The sequence below is a fragment of the Protopterus annectens genome, chromosome 2.part0 (genome assembly GCF_019279795.1).
Source record: "Protopterus annectens isolate FY-2018-M chromosome 2.part0, PAN1.0, whole genome shotgun sequence".
Taxonomy (NCBI): Eukaryota; Metazoa; Chordata; order Ceratodontiformes; family Protopteridae; genus Protopterus; species Protopterus annectens.
Window position 1 is genome coordinate 702,254,412 of NC_056728.1, and position 20,105 is coordinate 702,274,516.

The window sequence follows — 20,105 nt, forward strand, 5'->3', positions numbered from 1 at the left end:
CTATTTACAATAGACACCAGAGTTTCAGTTGCAGGAAATATTAAAAATAACACAGATGAAAAGATTCACAAAGATACAGAAAACAATACTTAACTGATCTCACTATATTTTCCTGACTGATCTAAAGAATTACTGTTTCCTACTAACTTAATAGAGAAAGTCAGGTTTCACAAAGAGACTGCCCTGAGACATCTGTCTCTAGTATTAAAGCATCATTTCAGTGCTGGGTTACAGAATGACATCACATCTGGTCACCTGACTCTGTGGTTCCCACACTACCCCCTTTACTGGAAGCTGAGCTAGGATCTTGAACATGTCTCACAGTATACACACACACACACACACACACACACACACACACACACACACAGCTTTGTTAAGATGTGTTACAGCATCTGGAAGCTAAAAAAACATTTCAACACTTCACCCTTCCAGGATAGCAATTATTTCTCCTCTAAGGACAATACAGCAGGATTCCTAATCCTTGTTTTCACAGACAGTACGTCTCTTACTGCATTCAGACCTGTGAGATACAATCTTTATGGTTTATACCAAGTAATTTAATTTCAGGTTATTTTTCATAGTTAAGTGTAGTTAGATTATTCTCTTCTCTTCTACTATCCCCTGTTGCAATATATTGATTTCAATAGTTACTATACATTCTGACGTAAAGGTGTATTTCTATTCTCTCCAGCAGGACTTGCTGTTGGTACATTTTTTAACATAAGCAACTTTACAATTATATTTTCAACACAAGCACCTGTGCAAACTAATTTGATATACAAATGATGTATAATTCTTTACAAAACTCCAGCTAGCTATGCTGGCATATGTTGGAGATCCACTGCTTTACTCCTCCTGGTATAGCTGGCACTACCTCACTTCATCACAAGTATCTTGATAAAAACTCTTTAGTTGGTCCAGATGTGATGTCTCTGGATCCCAGCAAGGGACCTCCTCAGCTCCAGTCAGCAGTAGCTTTCTCAATGATAAAGAGCAGAGTGCTTGACTCATTTGGAAAGTTTACACCGTGGGCGACCTTTCTTTCAGAGCCTTAAACTGCTAGTACCATGTCCTGAACTACCAATAATCCCTGAGGACTAAAGGCAGGGATCTGATGCAAGAGATTTTATACCTTTCTGACCTTTCCTTTCAGTCTGCCATGTACCCTAAAGAATGTGACCATTGTACTGTGGACATACCTTGCAGGGCAGTAGCTAGTGTATCTGTAATCCAAAGATATGCCTAGCTGAGGACCTCAACCTCTGCCAGAGAATGTTAAAACAGAGATTCTGAATGCCCGTTTGAACAAGAATTTCTTATTTTGACCTCCTGCTCAGGAAATGTAACTGTAGGAGAACAGTAGAAGTACCCAGTCTTTTAGGTAGAGTTTGGAGAAGCATACTCCGTAGTATAGAAGGAATGTCCCATGAAAGACTTGCCCTTATCACCCTAAATAGGATAAGTGCTAACAAAGGGAGGAAGTGAAAATTCAAGATGGAATGGCAAGAGAGACCCAGAGACAAGCCTGGAGGCCTTCAGGGCCAAAAGACCCAAAACAAACTGCTATGAGCCGGACTGCTGACTCCCAAACCCACCCCATCTCAGCTCCCCTTTCTCTGTTACCTTACTTTTTCCTTCAGAAATACCTGAAGGAGACTTGTCCTTTATAAGGAACCTGAGAGGAAATTGCGTAGGATCATTGTGTGCTAAACGTCATCAAAAATTATACCAGTTGCAATTCCTAGCCCTTTCAAGCGTAAGGGACATCCCTATACTTTCCAAAGTTTGTCTGATTCTTACACCTGAAGTAATTCAAGACATGGTCCACTCAGGTGCTGTAGAGAGGGTTTCACTGGAGGTAGAAAGGCCAAGGCTTTTATTCAAGACTCTTCCTAGTTCCAAGGAAAGCGGGTCCCTGGATGCCCATTCTAGTCCTCTCCTGTTTCAGCAAATCCTTCCGGGTCCCAAATTTCAAAATGCTAACCCTTCAAATTCTGTAACCATTACTCCCTTCAAATGCACTCATGTAAATCTAGACATGAAGGATCCCTGTCTCCATGTCCTCATTTCCAGAAATTATCTGAAGCTAGCAGCATCTGAATAACATATGCCTGGCTTCAGTAATCACATTTTGTAGGGTGAAGGGTATTTAGATTTTGCCCTGACTGGACCACTACCTGATCTTGGCAAAGTCCTAATAGGGGGATTCTTCACTCCTTGGAAATCACCATTACTTTACTTCAAGAGCCTAGGGCTTACTGCCAGAGAGGAAATGTCATGTTTGATTTCCTGTTAGAGACTAGTTTTCGTAGGGTTATATCTGGACAATTCTCTCTGGAAAGTCTTCCTTCCCCAGGGCAAAGCGACCCACCTGATCTAAGACTTTCATGATGTTCTGCAACAGATAAAGATTGCTGCCACTGAAGTCTTCCAGCTGTTGGGTTTGTCATCTTGCATTGTAATATTCCCCCCACAGTCATTTATATGAGGAGGCACCAGTGGCACCTAAGAAAAAAATGGGGTTGGCACAGATACATGTTAGACCAAATCACTCTTCCTCCCTGCATCAAGGGAGAGAGAGATTTCATGGTGGATTCAGCACTGTGCACAAAATCAGAGGATGCCCTGTGGGGCACTTCTGTGTATAATAACTCTGACTGTGGATCCCTCAGACACGGTTGTTTGGTTCAGTTGGGAACCCCCCCAGATACAGGGAACATGAGAACACGATGCAAGAAAAAAGTATGCAAGTATCGAGGAGATGATGGCTGCTATCCTTGTCCTGATAGCCTTCACCTCTTCCCTACAGCAGGATGTGCTACAAGTGAGGCAGACAATACAACTGTCTTGTAGTACATAAACAAGCGAGGAAGGATTTGCTTTTACCTGCTTTGCAGGTTGTCCACGCAAGCCTGAGAGATGGATTTAAAAATGAGTATAACACTGACTGTAGCCTATATTCTCCCAAAGCAGAATGTATTAGTACATAGACTGAGCAAACCTCAAGCAGCCATCCACAAAATTATGTTAAGTAGTGATGTCTTCTTGGATTTACCAAGGCTGTGGGTATACTGGAAATAGGCTTATCTGCTTCAAATCTGAACAAGCAGCACTGGAAATTGTACAGAAAGACGACAACAGAAGTATGGAAAACTAGATCTTTCTGAACTGGATTGATCTGTTCCTTTATATTTTTCCTTCAATCCCTTGAGTGCCAGGAGTATTGCTCAAAATCAAGGAGGAAGGACTAAGGTAATCTGGTTCATACCCTTTTGGCTGTGGCAATACTGATTTCCTCTGCTGAGGAACGTGGCAAGAGGAAATTGCAAAGGGCAGATCTCAAGAGACAAAGCAGTTCCCTGCTACACCCAAACTGGGCCACTCTTAAGTTGGATAGCATGGTTGATCTTTTATTCCAGGTAGGCCAGGCATTCTGAGGAAGTTCTGAATGTTTTGGAGGAGGCTACGAACTGTCTTCTCAGGAACTCCATCTTGTGCTCCATATACTCTGTAAACTAATTTCTCTAAGGAGTCCTTCACCTCAGACCACCTAGAAAGAAATTGCTCCACCATGAGATCTGAACTTTGTACTAGAAGAACTTAGCATGGCCGTTTTGAACCAGTGACTTCATCCTCCCTTCATTATCTGTTGTGGAAGTACTGTCTGCAGTTGTTATGACTTTGCTTTTAAAGAATCTGAGAACTGCAAACTCTGATGTTCAAATAATCTTTCTTGGTCCTTCACCAGGCAGAGTATCTCTGTGTGCCAATCCCACATTTATGCCTAAAAATGGCATCAAAAATTATCTTAACTAAGACTGTCCAGTTGCACCCCTTTCTACAGCATGAGCGGAGATTGTTTTGAATGGTTCTTTGCATTAGTTTGTTTTTTGTGCTAGTTGTGATGAGGTTCCCTTATTGAGGGAAAGTAAATCGCTTTTGTCTTTTTGTGTGAGGAAGGTTAAGGTGATGTCCTGGCAAGGCCTTCTGCCTTGCCCTCCAAGTTGATTGTAGAAGGGATCCCTCCCATCTCCCTGGGCTACATTTCCATCCATTCTTCAGTGAACCCAAGCCTTTATTTTGTTGAACTAGTTTAATTCTATTTATTAGTTGTCTTTCAGGTTTCATGTCTTAAATCAATTTATTTTAAAGCTACATCATCTTCTAAAACAAAACATTTATAGAATGCTGATGGAGGGCTCACCACCTGCAGGTTCTGGGATTAAAGTAGGGAGCTATACTTTAAGGGGATGCTTCTCCACCCTTATCTGCCTGTACCCTGGATTGAAGGCCCTTGAGTTCTTTCCCTCCAGCCTTGTGGCCATCTGGTCACTAATTTATGTTGCACGGTCCAAGGCTGCTCTAAATATGCAGAAAAAATCAGATGACTTCTGTCCTTTCTCACTCAGACCTTCAAAAAGAAGGAGTGAAGGTACAGCTGATAAGAGCATAGTCTTTTTTTGTTTCGGGATTGGCAGCACATTTTTGATCTTTGGGTTCTGTACTACAGCTACTAGAATGATGCTCTGTGCTCATCAGTCACTTTCTGAGATGCAGGACTTGCAGTTTCAGGTTCTTCTGCTTTGGTTGAACTGACATCAGTACCCCTAGTATTAGGCCCTCATTTCTCTGTGCAGGTTTGTTTCATGCTGCTTCCAGGTGTCCTTTTGTTGACCTGCTTTGTGAAGATTGTCTGGTCTGTTCTCTTTTCGGTTCCCTGCACAACTTCTAGTTCTGGCTTTATTTTTCTTCTTTCTTTGGCCACATCAGTATTCACTTCAAATTCTCTGCTGTGCACGTGCTATTTCTAGAGCTGGCAGACCTGGTGTTGGGTAGACCTACATCTGTGGTCCAACATGGACTAACTATCTTTGTCTAAGTTTAGGGATTTAGTGCTGGTTGTATTGGCATTGGACACCCTAATGTTAGGGGGCTCAACATAAGATTTTATACCTTGCTCCAAGCCACAGTTTTTGAGGGGGCTATGTTTCCTACCACCATAAGTGAACCAAGAAGCTCTTGGCATTTATTTCCTTGATGTTTTCCCCTTTGGATAGAGAAAGTTTACCAGAAGGACCAAGAAAGGTAATCCAACAGACTCACCACATTGACTGCTTGCTGGAAGTTGAGGATAGAGAGGGGTCTTTTTTTTTTCTGGAGGACCCCGAGTTTAGTGACATTTTGAAGATTGTGATTGTGACATGTACTGTAGTGTCTCTGGAGATTTTTCTTCCAAAGAAAGATTATAAGAAGCGTGTGAGGTTTTAACTAGCATCCTCTTTTGGTAGTGGTTCTTTTTTGCTGATAATATTGGTTTTACAGTTTTACAGTGAATGGAACATAGGAGAAGTCTTGACAGCGTAGTTCAGCACTACACATTATCAACCTGAGATTTCCAATTTCCTCCAGTCTGGCCTTAATCTGGATGGAAGAATAGACATGACAGCAACCAATCCGCTACTGTCACTTCCTTCAGGCATAGTAGACAGGACCTGGTGCCAATATATTTGTTGATCAGATTATTGATATTGTCTAAATGAGTAGCAAAAGTTCCAGGATTGAAGTCTTCTGGCAGGCTTGCAGGGTTAGGAAGGTTGCTGTTATCTCCAGGATGGTGAAGTGCAAATATAGGCTAAACAAGACCAGTTGCTTTGACTATCGAGCCATCAGTCAGCTCTCTCTTTTTGCTCTAAAAAAGAGGCATATGAAATGTGACATTTAAGAGATAAATAGACTGACCTGGAGAAGGTTGCTCAACTTCTTACACTTTATCCATTTACTGTAACTACCTTTGGTAATTTGGTTATCAATTCATTGAAGTCCCTGTGCTGGGTCTCTATGAGTAAAGTGTCCATTATAAGAGCTTTAAATATAACTTTGAATACATAACTGCAAATAATATCAGTGCATCCATGAAGTCCCTGTTGCTTAAGGGGCAACAATCCACTGATGCATGTTTCTGCAAAATTAAGGATAGGTCTCTATCTCGTTTTGTCTCCTGTGTAAGGGACAAGACAAACTAGGCAAGGACTTTTTTTTTCTGTATATCCTATGAGCATATATTCTGCAGTTATTCAGCTGTCATCTCATCAGGTTGATGACCAGCAAAGAAGTTTTTTCAAATCATTGTGCTGGAGGAAATTGTCCCTGGTCTGCCTCACTAGTTGTCAGTTGTCCTGTTATGGGATCACGTTTATGCAGTGTGCATAGAGATTTGCTGTCACTACTGACATGCATTTAAGTTGCATCTAAGGGTTGAGGTGAAACCACAGTAGATTCTGGAATTGGTAAGGATTGGCCCCTATTCTGATGTGAAGGAACCTTCTAGATCTTTTGGCAATCTTGTGACTCTAAGCATCCTAAAGACCAAAGGATTACCTCCAGTCTTCACTTCATAGACATGGAAGGATTGACTTTTTAGAATGACCATCTAAGGAACCGTTGGCAATGATGATGAAGATGTTAATCGAAGAAATTTTGAGCCTGAGGTCCTTTGTTATGGTGTGATTACTTAACGGTGAGCTCTTTTAATTTAAAAGTCATGGACTGAATGGTGGCTAGTTTTAAGAAAAGAGAAGTTTTTATGAATGTTGAAAAACAATTTGTTAAGGAAAATGAAGCTGGATATCGATAATTAATAAATAAATTTATGTACCATTAGAAAATGCGAATGCATACTGTTTAAAGATGGATAGTTTTACAAAAAGTATGGAAAGGATTAAGAAATTGGCATATAAACAGATATTATAAGAAGTGATAGTATTGCACGGAATTATGTGATGTAAAAGGAAAAAGTTGTGAAAGTCAGGTGAAATTATGGAAATAATAGTTTAGTACATTGGAGTTGTGTGTAGATCATGTTTGGGTTTGTGAGTAGTAACTTGAAAGTGAAAGATTTTCCATAGCATTGTAGAGAGGAATGTTAAAATGCAGGCATTAAATGATGCTTTAAAGTAGGCAAGAGAGCATCCTGTGCCACAAGTATATAATTTGGATTTTTGCTTTTATAAAAATGTATTGCAGCAGCAAAAGCTGATATTTATAGAAGTACTAAATGAGGAGTAAGTGAATGCCATATTAAGGAAATAACTGTGTGGCTGTGTTTATTGGAAAAGAGGGGATAAGGCAGTTATAGCAAGTTGATGACTAGTCACTTTCATGTAATACATATTATAAAATGAATATAAAAGTGTAACAAAAAGATATGAGGTATTGATGGAAGCGATGATAAATTAGTTGTATGAAGTTGAGAGAAAGCGAAGTAAAGAAATGTTAATGTTTGATAAAAGAAATAGTTATCAGATGGGGAGTGTGTTATATTATTGGCTTCTGATAGACATAACAAATGAATTTGATGATTTCCTGCATCAGCAAGTATGGAATTGTAAAATCATATGAAATGTGAAAAATGTTAAATTATTACAAACCACATATGATGTGGAACAGGGAGGTTTCTGATGAGTGGATGTTTAAGTAGAGAGATTAAGATGGGAGAGAATTTGGCTAGACAAAACTTTCCCATGTACTATGTTCTGAATTCTTTGATAATGAATGCTTCAGTGTTTATTTTTGAAGAAGTTGAAATTCTGTTGTTCATATGTTGATGATATTGTGTTGTGTTGCTAACTATGACCAAATTGTGGATTAACAACGTCATAAAAGAAGTGGTTTTTTTTTTTATAGATTGTAGGCGTAAAGATGGAAGGAATATTGTTTTCTTTAGCCGAGATTGTGGTTCTAGGTATGTGGCTTGCAAAGAAAATATTAGCAGAGTAATGGGAAATGAGTTAAGAGAAATCAGAAATATTATTGTATTATGGAATACTTTGTCTTTATTAAATTTTGTGCTGCTAGGAAAGGTAGTTTATATGGGCGGTATTTGTGTTCCCCATAGAAAAGGAAAATATTTATTGCAATTTTTTTCTTCAGAAGGGGGTTCTAGGCTCAATCATATAAAACAAGGCAGTTATGTGTGAAGGCTGAGAAAGGAAGATTTGGACTCCTTCATTCAGTAGTGCATTTAATACCCTTGCACTTATTTTGGGATTTAAAATGTATGCAATTTATAATGGAATGTGTGCTGCTAAAGGTATAGTGTAGTAAGTAGAATGAGTTTTGGGAAACATAAATACAGTTAAGAAAAAACAAAAAAGTGTATAGAATGAAATATGAGAGTATGAAAAGAAGATAATGCGAGTCTTGAAATGATAAGAGAAAACAGTTGTATAAGGCAGCGAGTCTGCTTGTTATGATGTTAAACCTCAGGAAAGTTTAAGTGATGCAATTTAAGTATGCTATAAAAATGAAGGAAAAGCCTAAAGGAAGTGGAAGAATGTCTGTATTTTCTGTAAAGAATGGCATTAGATAAACTTCTTTTTAAAGGATCTGTGTTATAATAAGTTGTAGCAAATAGATTGTGCCATGTTTGTGGGAGGGAGGAGTCATATATGCATGTTAGAATGTGAGAGAATTATGGAAGCAGATTTGTCTGAAAGAATTTAGTACTTGGTATTCCAAAAGTAGATATGAATATGATTGTATGTAGTTATCAAATGTATGAAACGAAATGTTATGGTATAATAAGTTAGTTGTTTACAACTGTTTTTACTTTAAAGAAAGCACACACAGAAGAGCTTTTATTTAACAAGAAGTGGTTAATATGTGCTTGTGGCAAAAAAGGGTAAGGGGCTGAACATTTTGAAGAAATGGAAAACCTGTATATGCCTATTTTTTATCATACTCTGTACGCTTTTGTATACAAACGCACACAAGCACACAGAGTACCCCTCTTTTCAATACATGGCTGTATTATCTTTTGCACCCACTTGAGTTATCAGCAATTGATGCAATCTCAGTTTAAAAGGATAGCAGCACTCCACTTGTGCTGTATTGCAGTGTTAGTACTGGAGGGAAAAATGAGTCCACCCAGTTGGTGTAAGAAGTAGACACCATGGTCTACTGATCTTATAACATCAAAAACAAGTATTTTACCTGTTGAGACACTGACACTGACAAGCTTTGCAGGTATGGTGGACAGAAATGTTTTACATACATCCATACAAATAGTTCAAGCATGGGCAGTAATGCCCTTCTGCCCTGCCAATATACCAAAACAGTTGTCCCCTTAATAAGTGCCCAGGTTATACTTAGGCTAGTGCTTGTTTTAATGTAATTTGGTAGTCTATCCCATGCATGAGATGCTCTTTCAGAGATCCATTAGTACAGGTTTCATACTTATAGAATCTACTACACACTTTGCCTGATGCCCTTCTACTTTTTGATAACCCAAACATTCCCAGAGGTAGTTGCCTGTAAATACCCTGTATACCTGAATAAGGTCTCCTTTTAAATGTCTCATTATACATGTTCAGATATTTTAGACTTTCATAATTTGTAGCCAACTTTTTTACATTATGGAAGTCTTTCCAAAATATAGCTTTTATTGTTCATATCCTTGGGTGCTCTTCCATTTTTAGTCCACTGAAAGACATATTACACATCTTCATTGCATTATCCTCCCAAGGTGATATGAACTGGTTCCAGACAACAAATTAGCAATCTTTCACAGCAGTTTCAGCCACATGAAATGGAAATGAGTAGCAAATGGCAGTACTTAATTTAGCATCACAGTGCAACAACACCAGGTCTCAGGCAGTTCAAGCTACTCACTTGTCTTACAAGTACATTTCTAGAACATTACAGATCAAATATTTGTAAATGCTTTTCACAGCTTCACATTTATGGGTGAGAGGTTTCTTTGAAAAGGAATAATAAAAATCCCTATTACTAGAAATATTTCATTTGTAATCGTGTTTGTACATGGGAGCTCTCACTTGAAGGATTGTGGCACATTTTGACTGCTTAATGGCCATAACATTTAAGTCATTCAGAGCTTTTCCATGCTTTATCACACTGTACTTCGTTTGGCCTCTTCATCTCCGAATTGTAGCACTGCAAAGCAGTACAGACATTCATTTTAGTGCCCTACAGTTTCTTGGCACATCATAATCTGTCACATTGCATCTCCACGGGTTTGTCAGGCCACATCATTTTTAACAAATGCCTGTTCTTGTGCTAGCTCATTGTAGACATGAGCATACAAAGTGCTCATTTTTGCTAAACCACACCCCTTGGCCATTGTATAGACAAGGCAATGATCAATTCTGATTACTAGTAATGTAACCTGCACTAGCCATGTATTGTGATACACTGTGAGAACTGTTTCTTTAGTATAGTTGTGAAAAACCCATGCTTGTTTATCAATTTCAGACACATTTGCATATTTATTTAAGCATGCCATTAGAGGTTTTTCTGTGTTTAGTAGTCTTGATTTTTAGTAACTTTTGCCTGACCATCCTGAATGCTCCAGTTGTTACATAAATGTAAGTTCAGAAGGAAAGACTGTTGTATAGCAGAATGTGTACATAAATCAGAAACCGTGCCTTTCAAGAAATTGTGCAGGGCATGATAATCCTACTGTAGAACTTGATTCAGAGTGGTAAGCATGTTCCATCACTGTAGTTGTGCTTCCTGGTAACATACAATTGGCACATATGTAGACAGGTAAGAAGGGATGCCAGTTTGCATTAGAGGCATTAGCAGAAGGGATAGAAGTATATCTTAAGATTCTGAATGCAAGAAAAAAATAAATGATTGGCAACCCACTTTAGTGTTAAAAAAGGAATAAGCACATCATGTAGCATTTCACTGTTTTAATTACATAGTTACTGTGTACATGTTTGTGTAACTACAGTTATGATGCTGCGAATGTTGACATTTGTGTTTCACACTATCACCAGTTCACCCCTTCCTTTTCATCATGTATTGCTGTTGTTTTTGGTTGAAAGATTAGTAGTAAATTTGTTCTCATTTTTTCTTTTGTTTTTCTTTCTTTTTTTTTTTTCTTTTTTTGCCACCAGTGTGCCTGTTCCACTCTTCCATCGCTGTGCTCCTAGGAACATTTCCTGCTATGCCAAGTTTGCAGAAGCCCTGATCACTTTTGTCAGTGACAATAGTGTCTTGCACAGGCTGATTAGTGGAGTAATGACCAGCAAAGAAATAATAATGGGACTGTGCGTGTTGTCATTAGGTAACTGTTCTCTCATTTATGGCATATCCATCATATATTGTAGCTGGAGGAAAGGCATAGGTATGTCTTGAAATGTATTTTGCCTTACTTGAAATTAAGAAGCCATTGCTTTGAAAGTAAAGGTGAAAATTTAAGGATGACTTCGGAGCCTGCTTTTAAAGTAGCAGTTGTCTTTGTGCATTAAAATTAGAAATATGAATGCATGTATTTGATGGTAACTAGTGACAAATTTAATGAAGCTGCCGTCAAGACAATTCCTTTCCATCTCTTGAGCTGCCTGTTTTGTACTCAGAATCCTATATTTGAGATGTTTTGTCGTGAGGGGGGGGGGTGTGCACGCAGTCTCATAGGGTTAGATTTTGAGTGCAGTAGTATATTTAATTGTAAGTATTTCATTAATGGAAGTCACCACATAGACACCATACAGTTTGAGTATAAGCTCTCATTTTTGTTGAAAGACTAATAAAAATTGATTAGATTGAAAATCAGTCCTAGATGCTTCTGTAATTTGCGTTATATTTTTGTCAAATGTATCTTCAAACATGAGAGAACAGAGCAGGTGGGTTAAATGAGGGAGTTGAGTGACTACCTGTAGTCATTTTCCCTTCTCTACTCTGCATGTGGGTATTAACATTTATAATTCTGTCACCTTGTATTACTTACTCCTACTGTATTGTTATTGACCTCTGAAGCATTTGTTTTGCTCTGGGTCCAAACTAACATACCTTGCCCTCCGCATAACCTCTAGAGGCTTGCTAACTAGCATACCACCTCCTAATAAAAACCCATGATGCATAGGGACACTATTGTGTTGGAGTGCATGTTTAGGGTCATAAAGACCCTGGTGGTGGTTAGCCTTGTATATGCACATATGAACTATGATAAGCCTGCCTGATTACCCATATGGCCTGCCACTTCTGTATTCTTACTCCAGTCTCTCTTCATTTTGGAGAAAGACCAGTTATTAAAGCATGTGAATTATGATCTTTGTGTACCAATCATTAATCTTGGAATAAAACATTACAGCATATGGAAGATTAGCATACCACTTAAATACCAGGGATAAAACACCTCAGGTAAATTAAACACTGGAGAAACCACACTTCAAGGAAACTGAAAACGAGTGAAGTAGAGTCAAGCAAGTCAGTGCAGATCTGTGGTTTGTTCTGTTTGCATCTTTTTAGCCATATTTAATGTGGGGGGAGTAGTAATCCATAGAAAATGAAGCAGTTTTGATATATTTTTTTAACTTTTCTGCAGATTGATTTGGCATTTAACTTGAGGCATTTTGTGTTTGTGTGTGTGTGTATAGTTTCAAGTCATTGTAGCATTGGTGGATTAGTGGTTGTAGTTTGAAAATGTAATATCATGGTGAATTTCACCACAGTGTATTGTATAATGTGAACCTGAGGAAAGCTTTCTGATGATTTTTCCCCTTTTCCCCACTTTGGTGCTATCATGGAGTTGGTATGTATAATTTTGAGGGGGGTTAGGGTTTTTAACTCATCAGTTTTTTTATATTCATCTTTCAAACTGCTGTGCTTTGATTGTTCTTAGGTAAACTGTCTGTTTTAACATTCCTGTTAAATTATTTCTATAGTAGTAATTGACATTATATGCTTATTGTTGGCACTGCTGTTTTGATCATCAGTAATCTTGCATGTTTAAAACAACTTTTACTGGACATTAGTCATTTTGATCATCATAAAAGTGTGAGCTGTGCAGTGGGAACATTTTTCCTAATGTGGAAATAAATGTAGTATAATTACAGGTAGGTATAGTTTAGAGCTTAGTTTGCTTTTTTTCTTTTCTGTTGAAAAGTTACAATCATAGCAACAGCTTGTGTTTGTCTTTTATTTTACTTTTTTGTGGTTCATGTTACCTTTTTTTAAACACCTTTATTACATTTTTACATTGTAGACTATGACATGGGTAGATATGCAATAATAGAAAACAACCCTTAGAAAATATTTTTTATTCTCAAACATGCATATAAATGTTCCTGTTAACAGTTGTCATTCACTTCATCTCCCAACATTATATAAATTATTCAACCCCTGCCTTCCCTTAAATCCCACTCCTCCTTGTACTACTTTGCATGCATTGTTCCCATAACTTCCATTTATTTCTGTTCATTACCTCCTTCCCTTTTCTGCAGATCCCATCCCAAGTTCTTTTATATCCTTCACATTATTCAGTTGCAGCAGGTTTAGATTTTGATTTCCATTTTCTAGCAGTTGCTTTTTTGGGGAGCCAATAGCATTACATTTAGTAAGGCCTTGCCATGTCTGGACAACTCTGATCATACGTCCTAGCTCCAAAGAGTCATTTCCTTACAAGCATTTGCCCTCGTAACATTTTTGGCAAGGTACTTTGTGGAGAATTTTTAAAATTTACCAACTTGATACGTTCCCAAAAAGCATCTCACCAGTTGACTCTATCTGTTCCATCACACCTCCAGTATTTGCTGCTGTTGTTGTTTGTCTTTCGGATTTTCCCGGTTAGGGGTCGCCACAGCGGAACTCCGGTCCGCTAATGATTAGCAGTAGATTTTCACAAATGCTGAGGTGCCCACTCGACGTTCAACCTTCAACGAAGGCACGCCCATTTATGCATATCGTTCGAACGCCCACCCAACCGCGGGAAGGACATGCAGACTCCACACAGAAGGCACTTCCCACACTCCAGCCGAGAATCGAATGGGAGAACCTCTTGCTGTGAGGCAACAACGCTACCATTGCATTACCGCGGATTGCTGTCTGCCTGAGAAAAAAATGTGAAGACTAATTGAGGTTTAAAAGTACAAGTGCAAACACTTTTCAGCAGAAATCATAAACCTTCTGGACTGTTGCATACTTGGAGCCATACAGATGTCCTCCCACTGTTGTTTTGTGTATTGCCTTTCCATTCTCCCTTTTCGATCTTTCCTTATTGCTTCTGATTAATTCTTCTGGTTATTATGCAGTATTTTGTATCCCCTAGCAATTAGCCCTTTTTGGTAGATTCATATGAACTTACTAGGCTATTGGCTGTGCAGCCCTTACAAGCCTAGCCAAGAATTTAGCCCATATTCCAACAAGTCAGCACCTGATGCCATTGTCTAGGTGGAATCCCAGGGGTGTATTTTCTGTTCCCCATCCAGTTATCCAGGTTGCGCTTAAAAAGGGTTAATGAGGTACTCTGCTTGACATGGAGAGGGAATCTGTTCTACAGAAAGGGGAGTCTCTGGGACATAAATCTGTCCAGCCAACAAGTCCTATTGATGTCACAAAATAGGTTGAGGTTGCACATGTGGGTTACTCGAATGAAGCTTGACTTGCGGATATGCAGCAGTCCCATTAAGGCGGAGTCCTGAAATTGCTTTGTATGCCAGACAGAGGTCACCTCTGAGGAGTCTATCTGAGACTGAGTAGAGAAGAGACAGGGCTTTTAGCCTGTCTTGTGTAGGTTAGATGTTTGAGGCCCTGGATTCTCCTGTTGAGGAACCTCTGTGTTCTCTGCAGCTGCTGCATGTGCTTTGTGAGGTACATGCCAAAAGGGGCATTGTACTGAGTTAATAGATCTTATAAGGGAAGAATACAGGGATGTTGTGATCTCATCCTCTGGATGAGATACCCTTACTAATGAGGTGGGCCATGTATAGAAAACTTTCTGTACAACAGAGGCAATGTGGTTTTCAAAAGTCAGTTTGCTATCAACCTGGGTGCCCACGTCCATCATGACTGATTACATGCTTAGGACATTGTTATTAATGTGAGAATTTGTGGGGATGTCACTCTCCCCAAAGGGGATGATGATGCATTTTGTGGCATTCAGTTTGAGGCCATGTTTCTGGCACCAGTCATTTGTTAGGGTGAGACCCTCTTGAAGGATTTCCACATCACTAGGGGAATTGATGACAGCGTCCAGCTTGCACTCATCTGCAAACATGGTCAGCCACTGCCCACTCGTTTTGGCCTGCACCTCAGAAATATGTATCCCAAACAATAGAGGCCCCAAGACTGATCCCTGGGATACAACAGTTGTTATTGGTCTACTGCTTGAAGTGGCTTCCCCTGTTTTGACTAGGTGAGTTCTATCATCTGGTAATATACGGATTGATGCCTGATTGAGTGAGTTTATCTATATACCCAAGTGGGGAATAGTATTGAAGACTTTGGCCAGGTCAAGGTAGGTGGTGTGCACTGTCTTCCCCTTGTCTATGGCTTTGGTGACTGTCTCAAAGAAGTCAACCAAATTAACCGGCATGACCTCCCCTTGATGAAACCAAACTGTGTGGGATTGAGTGTTTGGAGGGTGCCAATGTCCTTGTTAATGAAACCCGTGATAATCCTTACCATGGCCTTACAGGTCAGGCTAGCTAGGCTGATGGGTCTATAATTTTTTGGATCGGTGGACGCTCCACCTTTTGTGCAAAGGGATGACAGTGGCTTTCCTTCACTCTCCTGGGACAAAGCCGGTACTCGGGCTTTGTTTGAACTGGGTGCCTAATGGGTGCTGTAAGTTCCTGCCTGAGTTCATGTAGGATGCCGCCTGGAATGTTATCGGGTCCCATGGAAGCTTGTATGTTTTGCCTTTGCGAGGGCAGTGATGACTTGCTCCCTAGAGATAAGAGGAGGGGGCAGGTGCTGTGGATGTCTTGATTTACTGATGGGGACAGAAGGGTGAAGTTTTCACTGAACCTGTCTGCCAGCAGGATGGCTATATCAACAGCATTTGTGTATATGGTGTCCTTGACTACCAGTTCTGAGCAGATTGGAGTGCTTCCATTGAGTTTGCAGACTTTTGTGAAGAAGGTCTTATGATTGTCTTTAGTAGTTTTAACAGCAGCTTCTGTTCTAGACTCAACTAAAAGCTCAGCCAAAGCTGGCCTTTCACTTCGTACTCCTTTATCCTTTTCTGTTTGCCTATACTTTATTACCAATCCCTTGTAGGGCAAGCAGTTTCTAATTTGTAGTCCAGAATTCTGATTTGCCTCTTCCCACTCTTGTCTTTCTCTGATTAGTTATTTGCTCCCAATAACTTGATTCTTTTGCTAAATTTATCCGTTAAATTTAAGCCTCTTCTTGCCTACTTCCAGTCATCCTCATTTCTAAAATCTCTCTTCTCCATTTCCATGTTGCCTTAGTTCTTAGAAAATGTTTTGCTCACTAAAGAGCAACCATACAGAATGCTATATTGTCCTTAAGGTCGTGCATCTGAAATCCTACTCTCTCCTTCTTTCTTAAACTCCTCGTTTGTTGCATGCTTTCCCACTCAGAATTGTAAACTTCTGTGTGATTCATGTATGTGAGCCTTAAATATATGTTTCTAAAGTATACTTTCAGATTCGGTAGTCCTCAACTCCCTTGATGTTCGTGTTACCCTGCTGCAGTCATCACACTTAGGTTATCCTGCTGTCAGGCGGTCCCGCAGATGGCCTGAATTCCAAAGTCTTGGTCCGGCGTTGGTTGCTGTCGCTTCTTCCCTGACGTCAGTGCGCCAGGGGTATATAAGAGGCATCCGATGCCATTTTCTTCAGTCTTTCTTGCCGCGCGGTGCCCGAAGCAGAAGCAGTTCGCAAGTGCCGGTCGGCCGACACCTGAGATTTTCGATTCAAATTTCAGTCCGAAGTCTTCAATAAAGCTAAGTACCCTGTTGGGGAACCTTTTCTTGCCTCAGTCCGATAAAAAGTTAACAATTGCATTTCTTGTGGGAAGCAAGTACCTCATAAGGACTTCCATTCCTATTGTATTCCTTGCCTAGGCCCAGACCACAAAATCACTGGTTGTCAGTTTTGTGCTAGGTTTAATAAACGAACAATCAAACGCCGTTTTGACTTCGCACGACATTACTTTGGTAAGAAATTTAATTATATCATGCCGTCGGAGCAGTCGACGACCGGCATACATAAAAAAACGCAAGGATAAGGACAGGCAGCCTAGGAACAAGCCAGACTCCGAGGCCTCTGCTAGGCCTGTCGCCGGTTCTCCAGTTTTCAGTGAGGCGCCTACGCAGCCCCTGATGACCGCAGAACTGGAACCCCAGACAGCTGTGGATTCTCAAGCGGAGTCTATTAGGCCGACACAGCCATCTTCCGACACCGGAGCAGAAGTAAACTCCGGTGCAGTGGAAACACCTTCGGTTGCAGAAGGTGTCTTCAGACCGACTACACTCACCATTAAATCTTATGCTAAGCTTAAAACTCCTTTAAAACCTAAGAAGACTGTACATCAGTCTACAGTTCAAGGCCCCATGCCTAAGAAACAGATGCTTAAGATGACTGAAGATTTGATTACCCTAATCAGGGGTTCCCATCCCCCTCCTGATAAAAGACCAAGACAAGAGGAGGGTTATGCTTCCTCTGACCAGGTTTCAGTTTCCTCAGATTCTTCTGAGGAACAGGATTACACTTTTCCACCTTATGAAGACTGATGCTGAAGACTCTATTCCCTCAGCATCTCCCCCTGAAGACTAGTCCTTTGGGGAAACTTTACATACCATGAGGGAACATTTCCACTGGGAAGGCCAGGACTACTCAGATTCTAAGAAAAGGCTCTGAGAGTTCCTTTTACTACCCCAGCACAGACCTCTTGCTATCCCTCCAGTTTTAGATATTGTGGATGATGTTTACTTGGAGTCTAGTTTAAATCCAGACTCTGTACCTCCTGCTCCAGCCAAACCAGACAGATACTACAGAGTACCTGACTCACACAAATTCCTTTATAAAAGCCCTGTGGCTGACCCAGAAACAATTTCCCAGGGTCCTAAGGGAGCTAAAGCTTCTATGGCTAAAAATCCTGTGCCCTCTGAAAGGGATTCCAGTGCCCTAGATAGATGGGGAAAGAAAATGCACATCTCAGCAACTCTGGCTATGAGAGCATTAAATTGTTAGTTTCACATGCTGAAATATCAGCAATTCCTAATGTCTCAATTAAAACAAAAAATGAGCACACATACTGAACAGTCTGAATTCAAGGAAATGCAGGATCTGTTGCATGCAGCTGAACATGTGGGCAAACATACTTTACAATGCGGATTTGATTTGTTGGAAGCTTCTTGTAGAGCAGCTGTTACTGGCTCTGTCATACGTAGACATGCTTGGTTAAAAGAACAAACCCTTCCTGATCATGTTAAAGCAAAATTATTGGATGCACCTTTACAGCAGGATGTATTATTTGGTGTAAAAGCAGAAGAGGTTTTAAAGAAAATGGAGGATAAGGCAAAGTCTATGCAGACGGTCAAGGATTTTTTGCAGGTACAACCCCCTCGTTTCAGCAGAAATTGGTCAACAAAAAACTGGTCCTTTCCAGCTTCTGACAGATCACAGAGGGGCAAATACAGACGCCCAAGGGGCAGAGGTCAGTCACAAGGCCCTTACAAACCTCGCCAATGGGGTACTGCTACCCAGAAAGGAGGAGAAGACAGGCCCCAAGCTAGCAGAAGACAAACACCGTGACTCAATCCTCAAACTACCAAGCAAGTCTCTCCTGGCAGCTCCCTTGGGAGGAAAATTAGCATTTTTGGCAGACAACTGGCACATCATCACAAAAGACAAATGGGTCCTAAACATGGTCTCTCAAGGATACAGATTCCACTTTCATGCCTTACCAAGGATAAAAGGAATGCCAAACCTGCCACCAAATCAATGAGCAGAGGCACAAAAACAAATTACAGCTCTCATGGACATGAGAGGCCATTCAACACAGGAGCAAGGACAAGGATTTTACTCAAGACTCTTTCTAGTCCCAAGAAAGGGCAAAGCATGGAGACCCATTCTGGATCTGAAAGGACAAAGCATGGAGACCCATTCTGGATCTTTCAATTCTGAACACCTATCTGCAAGTACCAAAATTCATGATGCTAACACTACAGCAGCTTCTTCCCATGCTGGGCAAGAATGCTTGGCTAGTAACGTTGGACCTCAAGGAGGCATACCTGCATGTCCCTAGCAGACAAAATTGCAGAAGATACCTCTGCTTCATTGCAGGTTCAACACATTATCAATTCTCTGCACTGCCCTTTGGCTTATCTACTGCACCCAGGGTCTTCACAAAATGCCTGGCACCAGAAATTGCATACTGCAGACAAAGAGGAATTCAAATATACCCATACCTGGACGACTGCCTTATTCAAGCAGAAAGCAAGGACATTCTTTTAAAGCATCTGGCATTTGTCAAACACCTTCTAAGTTGTCTAGGGTACACAGTAAACAAAAAGAAATCAAAACTAGTGCCCTCACAAAACATAATATTCCTGGGTGCCAGCTTGAATACAACGGCCCAGATGGCTTATCTCACGCCAGACAAGCAACAACAGCTGACCCAATATTTCAAAATAATGGCAACAAAAACCCAACTCCTTGCAAGAAAAATTCTGCAGGCCTTGGGATTCATGGCATCTTGCATACTACTAATACCATTTGCAAAACTGCATATGAGGAAATTACAATGGTACCTGAAAAGCATATGGACTCAGCACAGCCACAGCTTGGAAACAATGATACCACTCATTCCCTGCCTTCAACAGGAGTTTCTATGGTGGGCACAGGCATGTCACCTCAACAAGGGTCAGCCTTTCACCTTACCCACAGCCAGGCAAACTATGACAACAGATGCATCAGACTATGCCTGGGGAGCACACATGGCAGGACAGTGCATTCAGGGCAAATGGACTACAGATCAGAGGCATCTGCATATCAATCAAAAAGAAATGCTAGCAGTACAGAATGCCCTAACAGCTTTCAGGGACCTCTTACACCCAGGACAACTAATAATAAAGACTGACAATACCACAGTAATGTGGTACATAAACAAGCAAGGGGGCACACATTCCTACCCTCTATGCAGGCAAGCAATGACCTTGTGGAACACTGCACTGTCTTACCAGGTTCAATTACAAGCACAATTCCTGCCAGGAAAGAAAAACACATTGGCAGACAACCTAAGCAGAAACCTCATGGATCCACACGAGTGGAAACTAGATCCACAAGTATTTGTGATGATGGCTCAAAAATGGGGACGCCCAGACATAG

The 20,105-nt window shown here is 40.4% G+C and overlaps 1 protein-coding gene across 2 annotated transcripts in view; it reads left to right on the plus strand.

The window, feature by feature from the left end:
• Nucleotides 1-20,105, plus strand: part of SLC44A1 (solute carrier family 44 member 1) — a 1,740,232-nt gene that overhangs the window by 687,830 nt on the left and 1,032,297 nt on the right. For both annotated transcript variants that reach the window (XM_044061029.1, XM_044061030.1), the window contains exon 6: nt 10,923-11,092. In XM_044061029.1, coding sequence (XP_043916964.1) covers nt 10,923-11,092 — 170 coding nt within the window. The remainder of the gene's footprint in view (nt 1-10,922; nt 11,093-20,105) is intronic.